This window comes from Ipomoea nil, unplaced genomic scaffold (genome assembly GCF_001879475.1).
Source record: "Ipomoea nil cultivar Tokyo-kokei standard unplaced genomic scaffold, Asagao_1.1 scaffold2833, whole genome shotgun sequence".
NCBI lineage: Eukaryota > Viridiplantae > Streptophyta > Magnoliopsida > Solanales > Convolvulaceae > Ipomoea > Ipomoea nil.
In genome coordinates this window covers 1,752,798-1,770,462 of record NW_017619261.1, presented here as the reverse complement: position 1 = coordinate 1,770,462, position 17,665 = coordinate 1,752,798, and the positions used below count along the sequence as shown (strand labels likewise).

The following is a 17,665-nucleotide window of genomic DNA, read 5'->3' as shown; positions in this document are numbered from 1 at the left end:
TCCCAAATCATATAGCTTTATTTTATAAAGGATATATATATATATATATATATATATATATATATATATATATTGTAATGTAAAAATGATGCACTTCTTTCAGACATTGCGCCTGCGTTCTTCGCAGATGTCCTACCCGCAACCTAGAAGTTTCTTTGCTCTACCTTGAGCTAATCGTCGTATGCTTAATGGAGAAAAAATATAGGTTCATAACATTACTCTTTTTCTAAATCTTTCTGATTTTGGGCTAATGTTAGTCTTAATCTGCATAAATCCTAGCAAGCTAGGGTTGCTCTCGTCAGTAATTGTTCTTCATGTTGTTATCTCGATCTCTGCCTTATCTTGGTCTTAATACTTCAAAATCCTATTTTGATAGGGTTAAGGTAAACAGTAATCGAACAATCTTTAGTGTTCATTTCTGAAATTAAAAGTAATATTCCTCACAAATTGTTTGTAAAACTAATATTTCACAGATAATTCTTTTTCGGATTTAAACATTTCAGATCTAAGCTTCAATCATCTCGAGCAACAACAATGAAGTAACAGACGACAATAACGGGTAAGAACACATTGTTTTATGAAAAATCATTTATTCTACTTGATCGGTTGCAGATTTCAAGTGCATGTATAAACTGGTTATAGATTTGGACTTAAAAGTTCGTGACGGATTCTTTTTCCTCATAGTTTTAAAATTTTACAGTGGTTCTGTCTTCGAACATGTTAGAACATTTAATCTGATTTTATTTGTTCTCAAAAAAAAAAATCTAATTTGATTTAGTTAGATTTAATGAGTACAAACATGTTTTTTAAAGAAGCAGAATTTCGATTAATTTTGTGGTAGTGAGTAGTTTTCATACAGTGAATGCATAGGTATTGTAACTTTTTCATGTTAAGGCAGATATAACAACTACAAATGAAGATCATGCAGTTTACTAAGATAAGTATACATAAGTATACATTTCCAGCAAATTAAATACTCACTACGAAAGTAGGTTGGACTAACCTTTATCACTTGAATTGATTTTCCTCTTCTTGCCAATGGTAGTGGAAGATGTTAATTTCTTCATGGCTACTAAGCTTCTTGCAGTCCAGAAACTGTTTAGATCTCACCCAAGAATTTCGATTTAAATGTGTTCTAAGCATATCTTATATGAGAGGTTGCTTTGAGAATGGTTAATGAACCATAAATAATGTAGGCTGAAGATGTACTCCTGGGAATACTAAAAGTTTTTTTATTGAAGAATGAGATTTGATTTCATTGGGCGCTTGGGCGCCATCATTTAATGTAATCTAAATTATTAATATGAAATCTAATTTCATTGGGCGGCTACATTTAAGCTAAGAGCATCCTTATCAATTGGGGATATTAGGAGGAGAATGTAAGAGTGAGTAGGAAAGAAAATAATGTGGAGGCCGAAAGAATTATGCAAAGAGGGTTGAATCTAACACAAAGGCTGCAGTCCAAACTTCTGTGCAGTAACTTGTGTCTAATATTGTTGGTAGTGGGTATCTTGTTTATCCTAGTGACACTACTAGTTCAGAATTGATTTGTGTTAGGTCTAAGTCTCAAAACAATTCAATGATAATTAGAAGTTGTACTGAAATTTTGTTTACTTATATATGCAATTGGCATATTATGAATTGGATTTATATTGTGTGAGTTATTGACAGATTATGAATTGGTTTTATATTGTGCGAGTTATTGACATATTATGAATTGGTTTTATATTCTGTGAGTTTTAAAAGGAAGTATTTGCACTTCACAGATTATGAACATATTTTTTGTTTTATGCATTAATAAAATATTTCCTGATTTGGTAATGTACTCATGGGTTAGAATAATGTACCCTGTGTTCTAAAATAATGTACCCTATGTGTTAACAAAATGTATCCTTGTAGTTTACTTGATTTTTGGTAATGTACTATGTGGATTAGAATAATGTACCTTGTGCTCTAAAATAATGTACCCTAGTAGTTATCAAAATATATTTTAGTTAAGGTCACGTGATCATGATTTGATCATCACTTAGAAATGGCAAGGGGTATACTCCTCAACTCCAACCCCGTCCACGCCCCCACGGGAAATTATGGGAGGGGTTTATTGGTAAAACGAACTACTCTTAATTTATATTTTTAAAACATATTTGGCTAAAGTGTCATCCCGCACCATGAACTATATCAAATTCTTCATGCCGCACCATGAACTTTCGTAAGTGCTATTTTGATAGTTGACTGAAACATGCCCTTTGCCAGGGGTGCAATCCACAATTATGATTTCTGAAAACTCAGCGGCTCAGCCTCCGTCTATGATGAAGGATTAATATTGTTGTAGAAGGGTATTTCTGTACTTTCCTTCCTTCTTTCTTCCCTGGCAGTTATAACTGCTTCTGCTCTGGACTATATGTAATTTGCTCTCTGCTTCATTCAATACAACAGTAACAAGCTTCTCTTTTCTCTTTTCTCTTTTCGACTTCTCTCCCTATGAACTCTCATCATCCAAATCCCAGCTTAGCTCACTGATTCCTACATGGTATCAGAGCTTCCATGCAGCTACGCAGCCGCAGTAACTATGGATAGAAATGCCGCCGGAGGAAATTCTGCTGGAAGTGCAGCAGGAGCAGCCACTCCGGTCAGTCAGATCCAAGCTAATCAAAATCCGGTTTACAGAGTAGATGAACTGGATGATCCTTTGTATCTTCACGCAACAGAGAATCCAAACACCATACTTGTCTCTCCTCCTCTTACTGAGAGCAATTATGCAGCCTGGAGCAGGTCCATGAAGATTGCACTTGGCGTGAAGAACAAATTTGCATTCGTTGCTGGTACGATTCCCTGTCCAGCTCAATCAGATGCTAGATACGGAACTTGGAAGAGGTGCAACGATATTGTTTGCGCCTGGATCTTACGTTCACTTAGTCCATCTATTGCTGAGAGTGTGTTGTACTTTGAGGTAGCAGAAGAGATCTGGAATGCTTTGAAGAAAACATATTCTCAAGCAGATCCACACAATATTGCTGAGATTCAGAATGAGATCTACAGAAGTGTGCAAGGTAATCTATCGATTAATGAATATTTCACTAGATGTAATGCTCTTTGGGAACAATTGAAAACTGTTAGACCACTGCCTGTTTGTGAATGCACACCTAGATGCAATTGCACACTTCTGAGCAAAGTTCTAAAGGATAGGGAGGATGATCAAGTAATTAGGTTTCTAGATGGCTTAAATGATGAATATGAAACTATCAAATCTGGTGCACTGGTCATGGATCCCCTACCTAGTATGGAAAAAGCTCTTAACATGGCTTTGAAGCTAGAGAGAAAGCTCAATGGTTCTAGTGGCTATAAGACCTCTGAAATTGGTCAATCTAATGCTATTCAAAATCAAACTGGAGAGGATCAGAATATTGTGGCAATGGCTAGCTCAAACAACAAGAAGAAATTCAATGCCTATGGAGGGAAAAATGTGACCAAATGCACATATTGTGGAATGAATGGCCACACTATAGACAAGTGTTTTAAGAAGCAAGGGTATCCACCTGGCTGGATACCTGGTTACAAGACTAAATACAAGCAGAACCAAAGCAATCAAGACAGTCAGCACAGCTTTAGTCCTTCTGTGAATCAAGTTGCAGATGTGGGATTGCCTGCTGACCAGTTTCAGAAGCTGGTTTCTCTTTTGCAAAATCAGAACCAAGGAAGCCAAGCTAACCAAGCTTCCACCAATGCTGCAATTACCATGAGTAAGACTGGAATGAGGCAAGAGATCATCAGTTCCTCTGCTGATACAGAAGAAGGCAGGTCCATTCCTAAATTCCATATAAATGCTGTTTTAAGTTGTGCAAAAATGTGGATATTGGATTCAGGAGCAACTGATCACATCACTTGCTCCTTGGATTACATTGATAATCATCATAAAGTTCATGGCATTTTTGTTAGAATGCCAAATGGAGATTCTGTGCAGGTGACTCATATAGGAGAAATAAGATTGTTTCCCAATCTTTTGTTGAAAAATGTTTTGTGCATACCCTCTTTTGCTTTCAACATAATATCTGCTAGTAAGCTGACAAAACAAAATGGCTGTACTCTTGTCATGAATGCTGATTTGTGTAATATTCAGGGGCTACATGGGATGATGGATGGTTTTGCTAAGGCAAAGGATGGACTCTATCTTCTAAGCCATCCTCCTGTTAAGAGAAATCAGTGTGTTGATTTTGATAAACACTGTAATAGCTTATCTTTGCAAATGTGGCATAATAGGCTAGGGCATTACCCTATAGACAAAATTCATAGTCTAAATGGAATAAAGCAGGCTCAATTTCATAAGCCTGCTGATTTTGTATGTGACTCATGTCATTTTGCTAAACAAAAAAGGTTAGTTTTTCCCATTAGCAATACAAGAGCTGAAAAATGCTTTGATTTGGTACATTTAGATGTTTGGGGTCCTTTTGGTGTTGCCTCACTTAAAAGGGAACATTATTTCCTCACAATTGTTGATGATTATAGCAGATTCACTTGGATACATTTAATGAGAAATAAATCTGAAGTTAAGCAGCTATTTCAGAACTTCTATCAATTTGTGGATACTCAGTTCTCAACTAAAATTAAGGCAGTGAGGTCTGATAATGGAACTGAGTTCTTCATGACATCATTCTTTAATGACAAAGGGATTGTCCATAAAAAATCTTGTGCTTATACACCTCAACAAAATGGTGTTGCAGAGAGAAAGCACGAGCATATATTGAATGTTGCAAGAGCTCTTAGATTTCAGTCTGGGGTTCCCTTACAATTGTGGAGTCACTGTGTGTTACATGCTTCTTATCTCATCAACAGGCTTCCCACACAAGTAAACAAAGGGAAATCACCCTTTGAACTTCTCTACAACAAAGTTGTGGACTATAATCAGTTAAGGGCCTTTGGGTGCCTTTGTTTTGCTGCTACTACTCCTAAGGGAAGAAATAAGATGATGCCTAGAGCAAGGAAGTGCATCCTTTTGGGCTTTCCAGCAAATGTGAAAGGATATTTGTTGTTTGACGTCACTGATGAGTGCATTTTTGTTTCCAGGGATGTCATTTTTTATGAAGAAATCTATCCTCTTAAACAAGGCAGTTCAGACAATTCCCACAGTCATGAGGATAATCCAACTTTGCCTGTAATCTCCATTGATGCAGATGTGTCCCCAGAAAAATATAGAATGGCTCATAGAAATATTGATACATCTCACCTCATGGATGCTGAGCAGCATGGTATTCATGATGTCAATGAGTCTGGTTCTGAATCTAGAGTACATACAGATTCCATGAGAACCACTACAACATCTAAAGAAGGTCCCCCATCTATTCTTGAAAATTCATCTGCTACTACTAATGAAGATATTGCAGTGGCATATCCTAACCAGCAGGAACTCAGGAGGTCTGAAAGGGTGAGAACTATCCCCACAAAACTTCAAGATTACTACTGTCAATCCATAGCTCAGATTGGCAACACTTCCCCACATTCCTTAGACAATGTCATATCTTATGAGTCCCTACCACTACATCACAAAACTTGTGCCTCCTCTATCCTAAACACACATGAACCACATACTTATAATGAAGCTGCTAAGTCTGAAATGTGGAGAAAGGCAATGCTGACTGAAATAGAAGCCTTGGTTGCCAATAATACCTGGATACTCACAGACTTGCCTGAAGGGAAAATACCAATTGGTTGTAAATGGGTTTTTAAAGTGAAACACAAAGCTAATGGCTCAGTGGAAAGGTATAAAGCTAGGTTGGTGGCCAAGGGATATACACAAAAAATGGGAATTGACTACACTGAGACTTTTTCACCTGTTGCAAGGATGACTACTATAAGATCCTTTCTAGCTGTAGCCATTGCAAGAGGATGGGACATTCAACAGTTAGACATAAACAATGCATTTCTACATGGGGACCTAAAGGAGGAAGTTTATATGGTGTTGCCTCCTGGCTTTCACAGTGATAAGCCAAACCAGGTCTGCAAGCTACTTAGGTCTCTCTATGGCCTAAAACAGGCTAGCAGACAATGGAACTCAAAATTAACTACAGCTTTGATAGATAATGGTTATCAACAATCAGCAGCTGATCCATCTCTACTCACTAGTACCTCAGGAGATTCCTTTACTGCCTTGCTTATCTATGTGGATGATATTCTAGTCACTGGAAATGACTCATCACAAATTACAGCCTTGAAGCAGTTTCTTGACAATGCCTTCAAGATAAAGGACCTTGGGTCTTTGAACTATTTCTTGGGGATTGAGACTTTTAGAAGTGATGAAGGGGTCAGCTTGTTTCAGATGAAGTACACTCTTGACATCCTTAAAGAGAATGGTTTTCTCAATTGTAAGCCTGCAAAAAGTCCAGCTACTGCAGGTATCAGACTAGCAAAAACAGAAGGTATTCCCCTTGAGAAGCCTGAAGTTTATAGAAGGTTAGTTGGCAAATTGTTATATCTAACCAACACAAGACCAGACATATCACATGCTGTGCAACAGCTCAGCCAGTATGTTGACAAGCCATCTAGCATCCATCTTACTGCTGCTCATAGGGTATTGAGATACCTCAAACATTCACTAGGAAAAGGCTTATTCTATCACAAAGACTCCCACTTGAAGCTGCAAGGTTTCTCAGATTCTGATTGGGCCAATTGCCCTGATTCCAGAAAGTCAGTCACTGGCTATTGCATTTTCCTTGGTACTAACTTGATCTCTTGGAAGACTAAGAAACAGGCCACAATCTCAAGGTCTTCTTCAGAGGCTGAATATAGAGCATTGGCATCTACTGTTTGTGAGATTCAATGGCTTCATTATTTGCTAGCTGATTTGAAAGTGAAGTTCAATGTTCCAACTGTCCTGTTCTGTGACAATCACTCAGCTATTGCCATTGGAGAAAATCATGTTTTTCATGAAAGAATGAAACACATAGAGATAGATTGTCACATTGTCAAGCACAAAGTCAGTGAAGGATTGATAAAGTTGCCTATTCCTTCTCATAAACAGGTGGCTGATGGATTCACCAAGACTTTGCCTACTCCTGCATTCAACTTGTTTCAACTTAAGCTGGGCCTCCGAGACATCCATGCCCCAGCTTACGGGGGGGGGGGGGGGGGGGGGGTGATGAAGGATTAATATTGTTGTAGAAGGGTATTTCTGTACTTTCCTTCCTTCTTTCTTCCCTGGCAGTTATAACTGCTTCTGCTCTGGACTATATGTAATCTGCTCTCTGCTTCATTCAATACAACAGTAACAAGCTTCTCTTTTCTCTTTTCTCTTTTCGACTTCTCTCCCTATGAACTCTCATTATCCAAATCCCAGCTTAGCTCACTGATTCCTACAGTCTACCAGCGTCGCCGACCGCCGACAGCCCCTCTCCTAACGTCGCCAGTGACTAGCGTTGCCTCACCTCCCCGTCCGCCGCCAACGACCAGCCTCGCCATGCCTTTTTGCTGCCAGCCCTGTCATCCTTCCGACACTCCGGCAAGAAGCTTGATAAGAGCTGCAAAATCAAATAATTCCTTCCAAGTAAATGAATTCTCTCTTGTAATTCATTGTCTCCCTTAATCCACAAGCATCTTGCAATTTATACATATATATAACTTTCTATCTATAGGAGCGAAGTGAATCGCGGACTGACAGGTTCTCGAGCATAGTGGACTGACATGTCTACTATGATGAGATGTTCTTGGGCGTATTAGGGGAAATATTTTTGATGTTGTAGACTGAGCTTGCTGTGTACTCGATGGCCTTGAATTGGGAACGGTACTCCAGCCAACTTTGCTTTGATCAGATATATTTGCGAAGCACTGCACGTGCTACAGTAACATGCTCCTGTTCTTCAATTCTGCCATTATCTAGACTTGAATTCTCATACTGTTGTTCCTCTGAATAGACAAAAAGGAGCATATCACAGTGTAATAAATGCCTCACAACATCAACCTCTAACCCAGTACATAAAAACTTAAAAAGGGGGAAAATAAAATAGTGTCAATTATGTTGGTATGTGCATATTGAGAGGGAAATATGCCAAACAGATAATCTCCATTATTTTTCTAAAAAAAAAAAAAAAAAAAGGATTTTAAGTTATACACCTTTTTATTTTCATGTATATAAGTAGATAATTCCCATTTTATTGGGGAGAACATTATCAATAGTTAGACATGGATTTGCATCACTGATCACTTACATAATTTTAGGGATGACGACCAAGTTGCCATGGCTGCATTTTTTTCAACTTGCTTCTTATTTTTGCTGGCTCACCAGTAAATGTAACACCTGCCACAAACTCACATATGTGTGTTCGAACAACCACCCCAAAACTGGACGTTGTGTTTCTGGGAATTGAATACTGCTGCATCCACGTTCAGAAAGAAGGTTCCGTTCGGGGTCGGGTGCTCCATTACTGGCGGTGATACAGTCTCTACCCCTGGCTGAGTGGCCATGTGGGTGCTCTTTTCACCTCATCAAGCCGCCATGCTTTTCCTCTCCATATAAGATTATTTCGTGACTTCCAGATGCACCGGCACGTTGATATGCATTTTAGCTTGATGTCCAGAGAGCTTTGCTTCATTACAATGACCTCGTTCAGATCCTCTGGGAACACGAACAGTTCGAAGAAGCTTCGTATAATGCTGTTGTCGCAATGCGAAAGGAAGAAGTTTTGGGGGAGGTGAACCCGTCGGAAAACGTAGGGGAGTTGAGGAAAGAGCTGAGCTTGAGAGATTGAATGAGCTCCGGCAACAAGAGAAATATGCAGCCATTATACAAGGGTGTGGAATAGATAAATATGGTTTTGTGACCCCAATTGGGAGGTAAATCAACCTAGGTTGATCACAATTTATTAGCTCAAACTAAAAAAGTCAATAGGCCATTACAGTTGGGAGTCGAATTTGTAGAGACTGACCAATTTAGTTAGAGTTGTAATTATATAAGATATTTCAATATAGTAAAAAGCACATAGGGTTTTTTACCGACAAAAAACTATTTGGCCTGGTTTGAATGTTCAAGAAACAATTCCAACATTTCTGGTAAAAACGCATTTACGTTCATTTTGCAATTGCAGCACGTAATGTAAATTTTCCCATTTTTTTGCACTTTTGGTTCCATGGTTATGATATCATTAATAATTTTGATTTATAATTTTTAAAATTTGTAGAATATAATTGGTCCACAATTATGACTTTCTTAGCAAATTTGGTCATTTCGATGTATTTTCTGTTCATTTTTTGCTAGAAAATTTTACTCCATATTTTAACATAGGTAATATAGTCTTTTCCATCTCACAAAATAATGACATAAATAAATAAATTAATTAATTAAACACAACCAGTGATACGGTGATTGAAATTAAGAGTCACCCAATTCCAATTCCACTTTCAGTTTCACCCTCATCGCTAAACGTTAAAATTTTTTAGCTGTTTATTTATTTATTGATGTCATTAGTTTGTGAGATGAAAAAGACAATATTACCCATGTTAAAATGTGGAGTAAAATTTTTTGGCAAAAATTGAACAGAAAATGCACCGAAAGGACCAAACTTGTTAAGAAAGTCATAGTCGTGAACCAATTTTACAAATTTTAAAAGTCGTAGATCAAAATTGTTAGTAACACCATAGTCGTGGGTTCAAAAGTACAAAAAACTCTAAATTTTACCTTTGGGATCCCAACTGTATTGATTTTACTGTGATACATAAGTTATATGTATATATTATAACAACTGTACAGAGGATAAGGAGTAATTAAATAGAGTGCTTTATTACTCTCTCTCTGTACATGCACCTGTAAACTATCATCTATCAACCAGCTATAAACAAATTGCACACCATTTTTCCTAAATAAAAATTAAGAAATAGGACCATCATTCCCTTTTCTTTAATAGGCACTTTGATTCACTCTAAGAAATACTTGAGGAAAATTCTATAGAAAATGGATAGGAAAAAAAATTAATATAATATTCTATTTTTTAGTTTGTAAAAATGGTAAAGATTTCTTATTGTTGGATATCGGTGTTGCACTATGATTACTTCTTGGTAGGTCATCGTAAGTCAAACACGCTTAATCACGGAGCTCTTTGGTTATTTGGTTGCCACCACAACATCATGTCTCGAATTGAGTAGGGGCTGAACTCGGCTAACCGGGTGAACGCCTAGCAATTCCCCGCCCAACACCTACGACAACATTTGATCACAAATTAAAGCCCAATTGCATAGCCAATCCCATTTAATTACATCCTTCCATGGTAAGTCACAACATCCCGTCTCGAATCAAGTAGAGGCTGAACTCGACTGACCTTTAAAAAGTCTAAAATACCCAAGGAATTGAAATTTGAAGGAAAAAGAAAAAAGTTGTCCCAACCAAAGGGTGGGTTTTGTAAGAGCCTTGAATAAGCTAGAATGAGCATAAGCTTAGTCACCCACCCTTATCCTACCCAAATTTCATCCATGCTCCACAAGCTGCTATCAACAGAAAAATCATCCATTGAACTGTTTCCTTCTCCAACCTGATCATAATCAATGAAGCAGTCCCCTGACCCTGTGAAAAGTGGAGGGCTGAAAGCTTCCATTCCATAATAGCCATGAAATGGATTATTAATACTTGGGCACTCATCAGAAAGTGGTGAGAGAGGGGAAAAGTATGTTGATTCAGTAGTGGTGTTGGAATTTGTTAGAGGTTGATGGCTACTATTATAGTGTGGCTTCTTCTCCTGATATGATGTTGTGGTTTGGGGTTGGGGTTGAATGGATCTTGCATGTATTTTGTGAAGCAGGGTGGGAACCCAGAAATGGCGAATCAGTTGTTGAAATGCTGCAGTGTTTGAATGAAGGTTGAGATTCCTGGCCTGTTTCTGCACCCGTGTCCTCCAGTAGTTCTTGATCTCATTGTCTGTTCTGCCCGGTAGATGTTCAGCGATTTTTGACCACCTGTTGCCCAACTTTAAATGGAGTTCAAGGATCAACAGCTGTTCTTCAAGGGTGAGATTTCCTCTTTTAACATCTGGTTTTAGATAATTCACCCATCTCAGTCTACAACTCTTCCCACTTCTCCTCAACCCTAAAATGAGTACAATGTTACAAAATCTTGAAGGTCAATATAAATAAATAAATAAATAAAAAATCTTGGGCCGAAGTCCATAAAGGCGAATTCTAGCATCCTGTGGTCGGGGGATTGTTGGACGGAGGCCGGTAAAGGTCAAGACCAGTACTCGATCGGTGGCTGGGAGATTGTTGGGCGGAGGTCACCGGTAAAGGCAATTCCAACACCCGATGGCTGAGGGATTGTTGGGAGGAAGCTGGTAAAGGTCAAGTCCAGCACTTGGTGGTTGGAGATTGTTGGGTGGAGGCCGGTAAAGGCCAAGTCCAGCACCCAGTGTCTAGGAGATTGTTGAGCGGAGACTGGTAAAGGCCAATTCCAGGTGGCTGGGGATTGTTGGGTGGAGGCCGGTAAAGGACAAGTCTAGCACCTGGGGATTGTTGGGCGAAGGCTTTGCCAGCCAAGTCCAGCACTCAGTGGTTGGGGGATTGTTGGGCGGAGGTCGGTAAAGGCTAAGTCCAGCACTCAGTGGTTGGGGGATTGTTTGGCGGAGTTCGGTAAAGGCTAAGTCCAGCACCCGGTGGCTGGGGATTGTTGGGCGGAAGTCAGTAAAAGCCAAGCCTAGCACCCGGTGACTGGAAGATTGTTGGGCGGCGTCCGTAAAGGCCAAGTCTAGCTAGCAGTGACGAGGGATTGTTGGGCTCGGTAAAGGCCAAGCCTAGCACCCAATGTCTCAAAAATATGTGACGATCTATAATGAAATAAAGTTGCCCATTCGCTATTAGTTATAGCTTTTGGCAAAAGTGGTAAGCGTTTGATCCTAACAATATATATGGATAACAATATAATTAATTACCTGCAGTCTTGGCCAGCAAATTCCATCGGCCTTGGCCATGAAGGGCAATGTAGTGAATGAGAAGTCCATCTTCTTCTTCAGTCCAGGGACCTCTCCTCAGATCGTCGTCACTTGTCGAGCTTTGTGATGAAAGCTGCATGGCTGTTTCAATTCTACCAAATTAAAGCAATGAATAGATAACAGAGACTACTTACTATAGAGCTCAAAACTTATGAGGTTCCAATTAAGAATTTAACAATATAATGCCCGGTCTGTCTTCCGAGTCCTAGCTACTTTGTTAATTTTCAATGTGCAACTTTTCAAAGGAGCAAATTATTTTATGGAGTTTCTGCTCAGTTTCCTACAAACCCATTGGAAGTTTCAAAAGAAGAATATAATGGAATTTCCACATATTGGGCATTGATTCTTGGTTCCTGACTTGTATGGTCATCCTGTCTACTCATTCTTTAATTTATTCCACTTAGGTGGATGGAGTTAATCAAAATAACCAACAAGCTAAGGCTGCTGCTATATATTGGTTTGGAATCAAAATTATGTCTAAAATTTGAGCATGATAAAAAACAACCAACAATATGGGGTTTCAAATTTTGAGATGATTTCTATCACATATTAGGACCAAAACAAGAAATAATAAGTTGTTGGTGGAAGGAATTCTGGAAAAGGACGCATATATGATGTAATCAATTATATTTAATTTGTAAAAGGAATTTGTCATTCTATCTCTTGTATCTATTTTAGTTCATGTCGAGCTTTGTTCACTGATTCAGTAGATGGTAGATAATATTTAAGAGAAAAGATCAAAGTTTGAAATTTGATAGAGTTAATATCCAAAATTGTCCTCGACTATAGTGGTTTTTCTCAATTTCGTCCTAAATGACTTTGGTGACCTAATATATTCCCAGACTTTTGTGTTTCGCTCAATTTAGTCCTCCGTTTGTTATTTCGCCAAATTGGTGTTAAATAAAGGGACAATTCAATAATATCAATATTGACATCTCTTTATTTTCAACCTGCGAAGTAAAGAAATCTCTCTTTCTTACACGAATTATACCCAGAGTTACTCTCAGACCTACGAATCAAATTTTATATTCGCAGCTTTAGAAGTGATTCTGGGAGTAATTCGTAAAAAAAGAGGAATTTCGCACTTCATATGTCTATGAATAAAGAGATGTCAATATTAAAATTACTGAATTGTCTATTTATTTAACAACAAATGGACGGAATAACAAATGGGGGACTAAATTGAGCAAAAACACAAAAGTTTGGGACGAAATTGAGTAAAAACACAAAAACTCTGGGGAGTCTGGGACTACATTAAGTCACCAAAGTCGTTTAGGACAAAATTGAGAAAAATCACTATAGTCGAAGACAATTTTGAGTATTAACTCTTATAACAATAGTGTGAAAAGTATACCTTAAGTGGGCCAGATCCTTTATATGCATTGCCGCATTGGCATTTGGCCAATAAGATCCCGGCAAATTATTGTGTGGACCATGGTCCACACAATGTTATGTGGACCATAACAAAAAGTACATTTTTTATATACTAAATGTACATTATTTTTTTATTGAATGTACATTATACAATATAATGTACACTCAGAACAAAAATAATGTACATCCCCTGAATACAATGTACATTATTTTTGTATTGAATATACATTATTTTTGTACTGAATGTACATTATTTTACAATAGACAAAATATGGTCCACACAACTTGTGTAGACCATGGTCCATACAATAATGATTGTAAGATCCCGATACTCGACCCCACCAACAACTCTATTCTTAAGTCTCATACCAATTGTGAAATTTGAATCAACTTAATTGCTTTTAACTTGTTAATTTCTCTGATAATAAAACGTGTTTGACTAAACAAATCTTAATGAATTTCTCTCCCACGTTATAGTGGTAAATAAAGGGTGCTTGACCAAATAAATAAAAATAATGCTTATCTCACAAGCTGCACACTAAAACGTGAAATCCGTTTCTGTGTTCTCTAAAAAAGGAAAGTGGGAAAAGTCATGCTGTTTGTTGGAATCTCAGAACTGGTCCCCAAATTCAGTAACTTGGTGGCTACTCATCAAATTAAAATAACTTGTTAATCACCATTAGCCTTTAACAAATGGAAAATATTACAATGTAATTTCATTTTTTACTCCCAATTTTTACTCTCACATACAAAATCTTGATATAAATATTTGTACTGGAATCCACATAAAAAAAAATAACTAATAATCGCCACATCAAAGAATAAAATTTAGGGAGTAAGGTTTGAAAGTCCGTATACTAAAACTCTTAACAAATATACATAGGCTGGTGCTAAGAATGTCTTCTAGAGCAGCAAAAATTGACTCTGTTCAGTGCACTGTTTCTGTCATGAGAATATCAATTAGGCAACCCAATCCTATTCACTACCACATATTGTGACAACTTCCAATAAAGGGTAATCAATGAACTTTTTTTTTATTAATATTGAAATGATGAATGTCAATTTTATTTTTTACTATTACTAACTCTATTACAACATAGTATCTGTCCATACATACTTTCTCAACCTATTACAATGATGAATGTCATTAAAAACCAAATTAATTGAGAATGTAAGTTTACTTACTTGTGGTCCTTTGTTGATTAGGGTTGTTGGAATATTAAATGTCTTGGGCATCTCACCTGCCTTAGTAATTAAACCCTTGGGGAGATGAGTAGTTTCCTTCTTTATTTATTTTGTTTCTTCCCAATACTCTTGTAGACATATATATGGATTTGTAACATGAAGTTAGATGAATACAAGAACCCTTTCTAGCTTTTAACATGGTATCAGAGCCTCTTTTTCTGGGGACCTAAAATTTCTCTCAAAACACCTACAGCCGATGAACAGTGGTGACTAGCACTGTTCATCATCCCTTTTCCGAAAAAATTTTCCAGATCAGTTCGTCACTTATTTGCGATTCTACGGTGATTTTCTCATATTTTTCTGAAAGCTATAGCAAAACATGAAAGTTTAAGCACCATGCTGAAAGTTGCCAGGACCAACTTGTCTCATACTGCTCTTGCATTAAAATATGATTCACTTAGATTCTTGATTCTGGAGCCACTGATCACATTTCTGGTAATCTCTCATTTTTCTCTAATATTGAGTTCGCATACTCTCTTCCTGATGTCACATTTGGTGATGGATCAAAAGGAAAGGCTATAGGAGTTGGAAAAGTCACCATTCATTCTTTGTCTTTATCCAATGTCCTTTACATTCCTGGTTGCCATTACTCACGCTCTTAATTGCCTTATCATCTTTTCTTCTGATTCGGTGGTTATTCAGAACCGTCAAACAAAAGGGGCAATTGGTGTAGGATATGAATCACGAGGTCTATACCATCTTTCATGTTCCACCAATACCAAAACAGCTTGCTCTGCTTCTATTTCACCTCTTTTTAACCATTGTCGTTTAGGACATCCTGACCTCAATAAATTAAAACAACTGGTTCCTGGATTGTCAAATTTAAAAACCATAGAGTGTGAATCGTGTCAGCTTGGGAAACACTCAAGAGCTTCATATCCTAGTAGAGTGAATAAGAGGGCCAATACCCCATTTCTTTAGTTCACTCTAATGTTTGGGGACCGTGTCGAGTTTCATCCACTTTGGGTTTATCATATTTTGTTGTCTTCATTGATGATTTCTCTCGATGCACTTGGGTCTTTCTAATGAAGAACCGTTTTGAATTATTTGATGTGTTTCAAAAATTCTATAATGAAATTGTCAATCAATTTGGGGAGGATGAATCACTCGATATGGTTCTGGAATGGAGGCAGCAGGTAGACCAGCAAAGTGCCGGACATGTTCAAGACTTTCAGCCAAAGATGTGGAGGTGTAGACTGGAACTCCATCCATTTTCTCGGACTCACGGGGGCTTGAGAGCTTAACAGTTTCAACCTCAGCAGGCAAATTAGAGGGATTAACAGAGGAACCGATTTCTTGTGGGACATCAGCAATAACAGTAGGGGGCAAAGCAATATTATTAGCCGAGAAAACAACCAAACTTCGATTGTTGGGCTCATCAAACGATTTTTCTTCCTCCTCAGACACATTAAGAGCCCCACTTTTCAAAGAATCAGACTTCACAGTAGGTAAACAAGGGGGATCAACAGATACAGAAGATTTCACAGAAATTAAAGCAGGCACATTCTCAGAATCAACAGGCACAGTAGATGGGGCAGCATTAGACACTAGATCCTCAGGTTTATCAGGCAAAATTTCAATAGGGGAGTCAAAAGTGTTTGACCTGTTTCGAAGGATTTCCAGCCTGTGTCTGGTCTCATCTCGGGCAGCTTGTAGGTACAGGGGTTAAGATTCAGCACGTCGTCGTGAGACCTCAGCAGATTCAAGGGCCCTCTGTGCAAAGTATTGGAGAAAAGCCCTGGCCCGATTTCCGTCTGAAGGCTCTGGGATAGATGCTGGAAAAATCTCATCACTGGCTTCAGAGACCAACAATAAAAGCTCACTGGTATCGTCTTCAGACCAGTCGGCATAGAACTTTGGATAATCTGTCATAACCGTGACCATGATCTCATCACGAAGAAGAGGGTCAAGCTTTAGTTTCTTCTTCATTGCCAACTGCAATAGTGTCTGAATGTGCTTGGTGGCAACTTTTGGAGAATGGGTCTTGCTTCCAAGTTTGATGATGATATTCCTTACTGCGTCCGCCATTAGAATGTATCGTGAGTATGTAAGAGAATTCAACCTAGGCAAAGATGTAGCAGAGAGAGCTTAAATTGAGGGCAGAGATATTCTTTGAGTGCTCCTTCTGTTCAAGAGTGGCCCGGTAACAAATAGTCCCAAGGGTGAAGAACCCTAATTAATGCGGCTTGTCAAAAATCATGCAGAGACGATGTGATTGACACAACGGTATGCCTTTTTTTTTTTAGGCAAGAAACAGATGAAAGGAAATTTGAAATTTGAAAAAGGCCAAAACCTTTATGGTAATTTAGGTTAAGAGATACACTTAACAAAATAGAAGGGAGATTTAAACGGAAGTCAAAGCTTAAATCTGACCCGTATAATTAAACCATTTACTCCCTTCTGAACGACTAACTGCCTTATTAGTCAATCCTGCAGATTCCCTGAGCAGATCTGAGAATTTCAAAACGATTTGCATCTAGGGGCTTGGTCAGAATATCAGCCAGTTGCTTATCTGTTTGAATGTACTCCAATTCAATCTCATTGGATTCAACCAGGTCTCTAATGTAATGGTGCCTAATATCAATGTGCTTCGTCCTGGAGTGTTGAACTGGATTCTTTGAGATGTTGATAGCACTGACATTGTCACAATAGAGTGTCATAATTCCTTGAGTAAGACCATAGTCTAAAAGCATCTGTTTCATCCATACTAACTGAGTACAACATCCACCAGCAGCTATGTATTCTGCCTCTGCAGTACTTAAGGAAATTGAATTCTGTTTCTTACTCAGCCACGACACCAAGTTCTTACCAACAAAGAAGCATCCACCAGATGTACTCTTACGGTCATCAATATTTCCTGCCCAGTCAGCATCACAGTATGCAATCAGACTCAGTTCACTGTCCTTGGAGTACCATAGTCCATATTGAATCGTTCCTTTTATATATTTCAGAATTCGTTTAGCAGCTATGAGGTGTGATTCTTTTGGATCAGATTGATACCTTGCACATATTCCAACACTGAACATTATGTCTGGTCGACTAGCCATCAGGTACAACAGACTTCCTATCAAGCTTCGGTAGACTGTGTTATC

The 17,665-nt window shown here is 38.2% G+C and overlaps 2 protein-coding genes across 3 annotated transcripts; one reads left to right on the top strand and one right to left on the bottom strand.

The window, feature by feature from the left end:
- Positions 1–104: 104 nt before the first annotated feature.
- On the top strand, positions 105–4,246 carry LOC109159512. 2 transcript variants are annotated; one of them, XM_019307614.1, is made up of 5 exons: positions 105–383; positions 504–559; positions 2,254–2,336; positions 2,508–3,794; positions 4,118–4,246. In XM_019307614.1, exons 4-5 carry the CDS (start codon positions 2,528–2,530, stop codon positions 4,147–4,149), a joined length of 1,299 nt encoding a protein of 432 aa, XP_019163159.1. In that variant the 5' UTR covers positions 105–383; positions 504–559; positions 2,254–2,336; positions 2,508–2,527; the 3' UTR covers positions 4,150–4,246. The 2 variants fall into 2 exon arrangements, with proteins under 2 accessions (XP_019163159.1, XP_019163160.1); XM_019307615.1 differs by having other exon boundaries at positions 2,508–3,798; positions 4,118–4,193.
- Positions 4,247–9,926: 5,680 nt separating this feature from the next.
- LOC109159517 (myb-related protein 305-like) lies at positions 9,927–12,398 on the bottom strand. The gene is made up of 2 exons (XM_019307621.1): positions 11,895–12,398; positions 9,927–11,059 (listed from the first exon to the last, which is right to left on the bottom strand). The coding sequence occupies exons 1-2, from the start codon at positions 12,031–12,033 to the stop codon at positions 10,428–10,430; spliced, it is 771 nt and encodes a 256-aa protein (XP_019163166.1). The 5' UTR covers positions 12,034–12,398; the 3' UTR covers positions 9,927–10,427.
- Between the last annotated feature and the right edge of the window lie 5,267 nt (positions 12,399–17,665).

Bases quoted from the DNA above. Each gene is read 5' to 3' on its own strand.
- LOC109159512 (XM_019307614.1), top strand. From the start codon at position 2,528: ATGGTATCAGAGCTTCCATGCAGCTACGCAGCCGCAGTAACTATGGAT. The intron at 3,795-4,117 runs GCAGGTCCATTC...TGTAATATTCAG, and splicing joins CTCTGCTGATACAGAAGAAG to GGGCTACATGGGATGATGGA.
- LOC109159517 (XM_019307621.1), bottom strand. From the start codon at position 12,033: ATGCAGCTTTCATCACAAAGCTCGACAAGTGACGACGATCTGAGGAGA. The intron at 11,060-11,894 runs GTAATTAATTAT...TACTCATTTTAG, and splicing joins TTTGCTGGCCAAGACTGCAG to GGTTGAGGAGAAGTGGGAAG.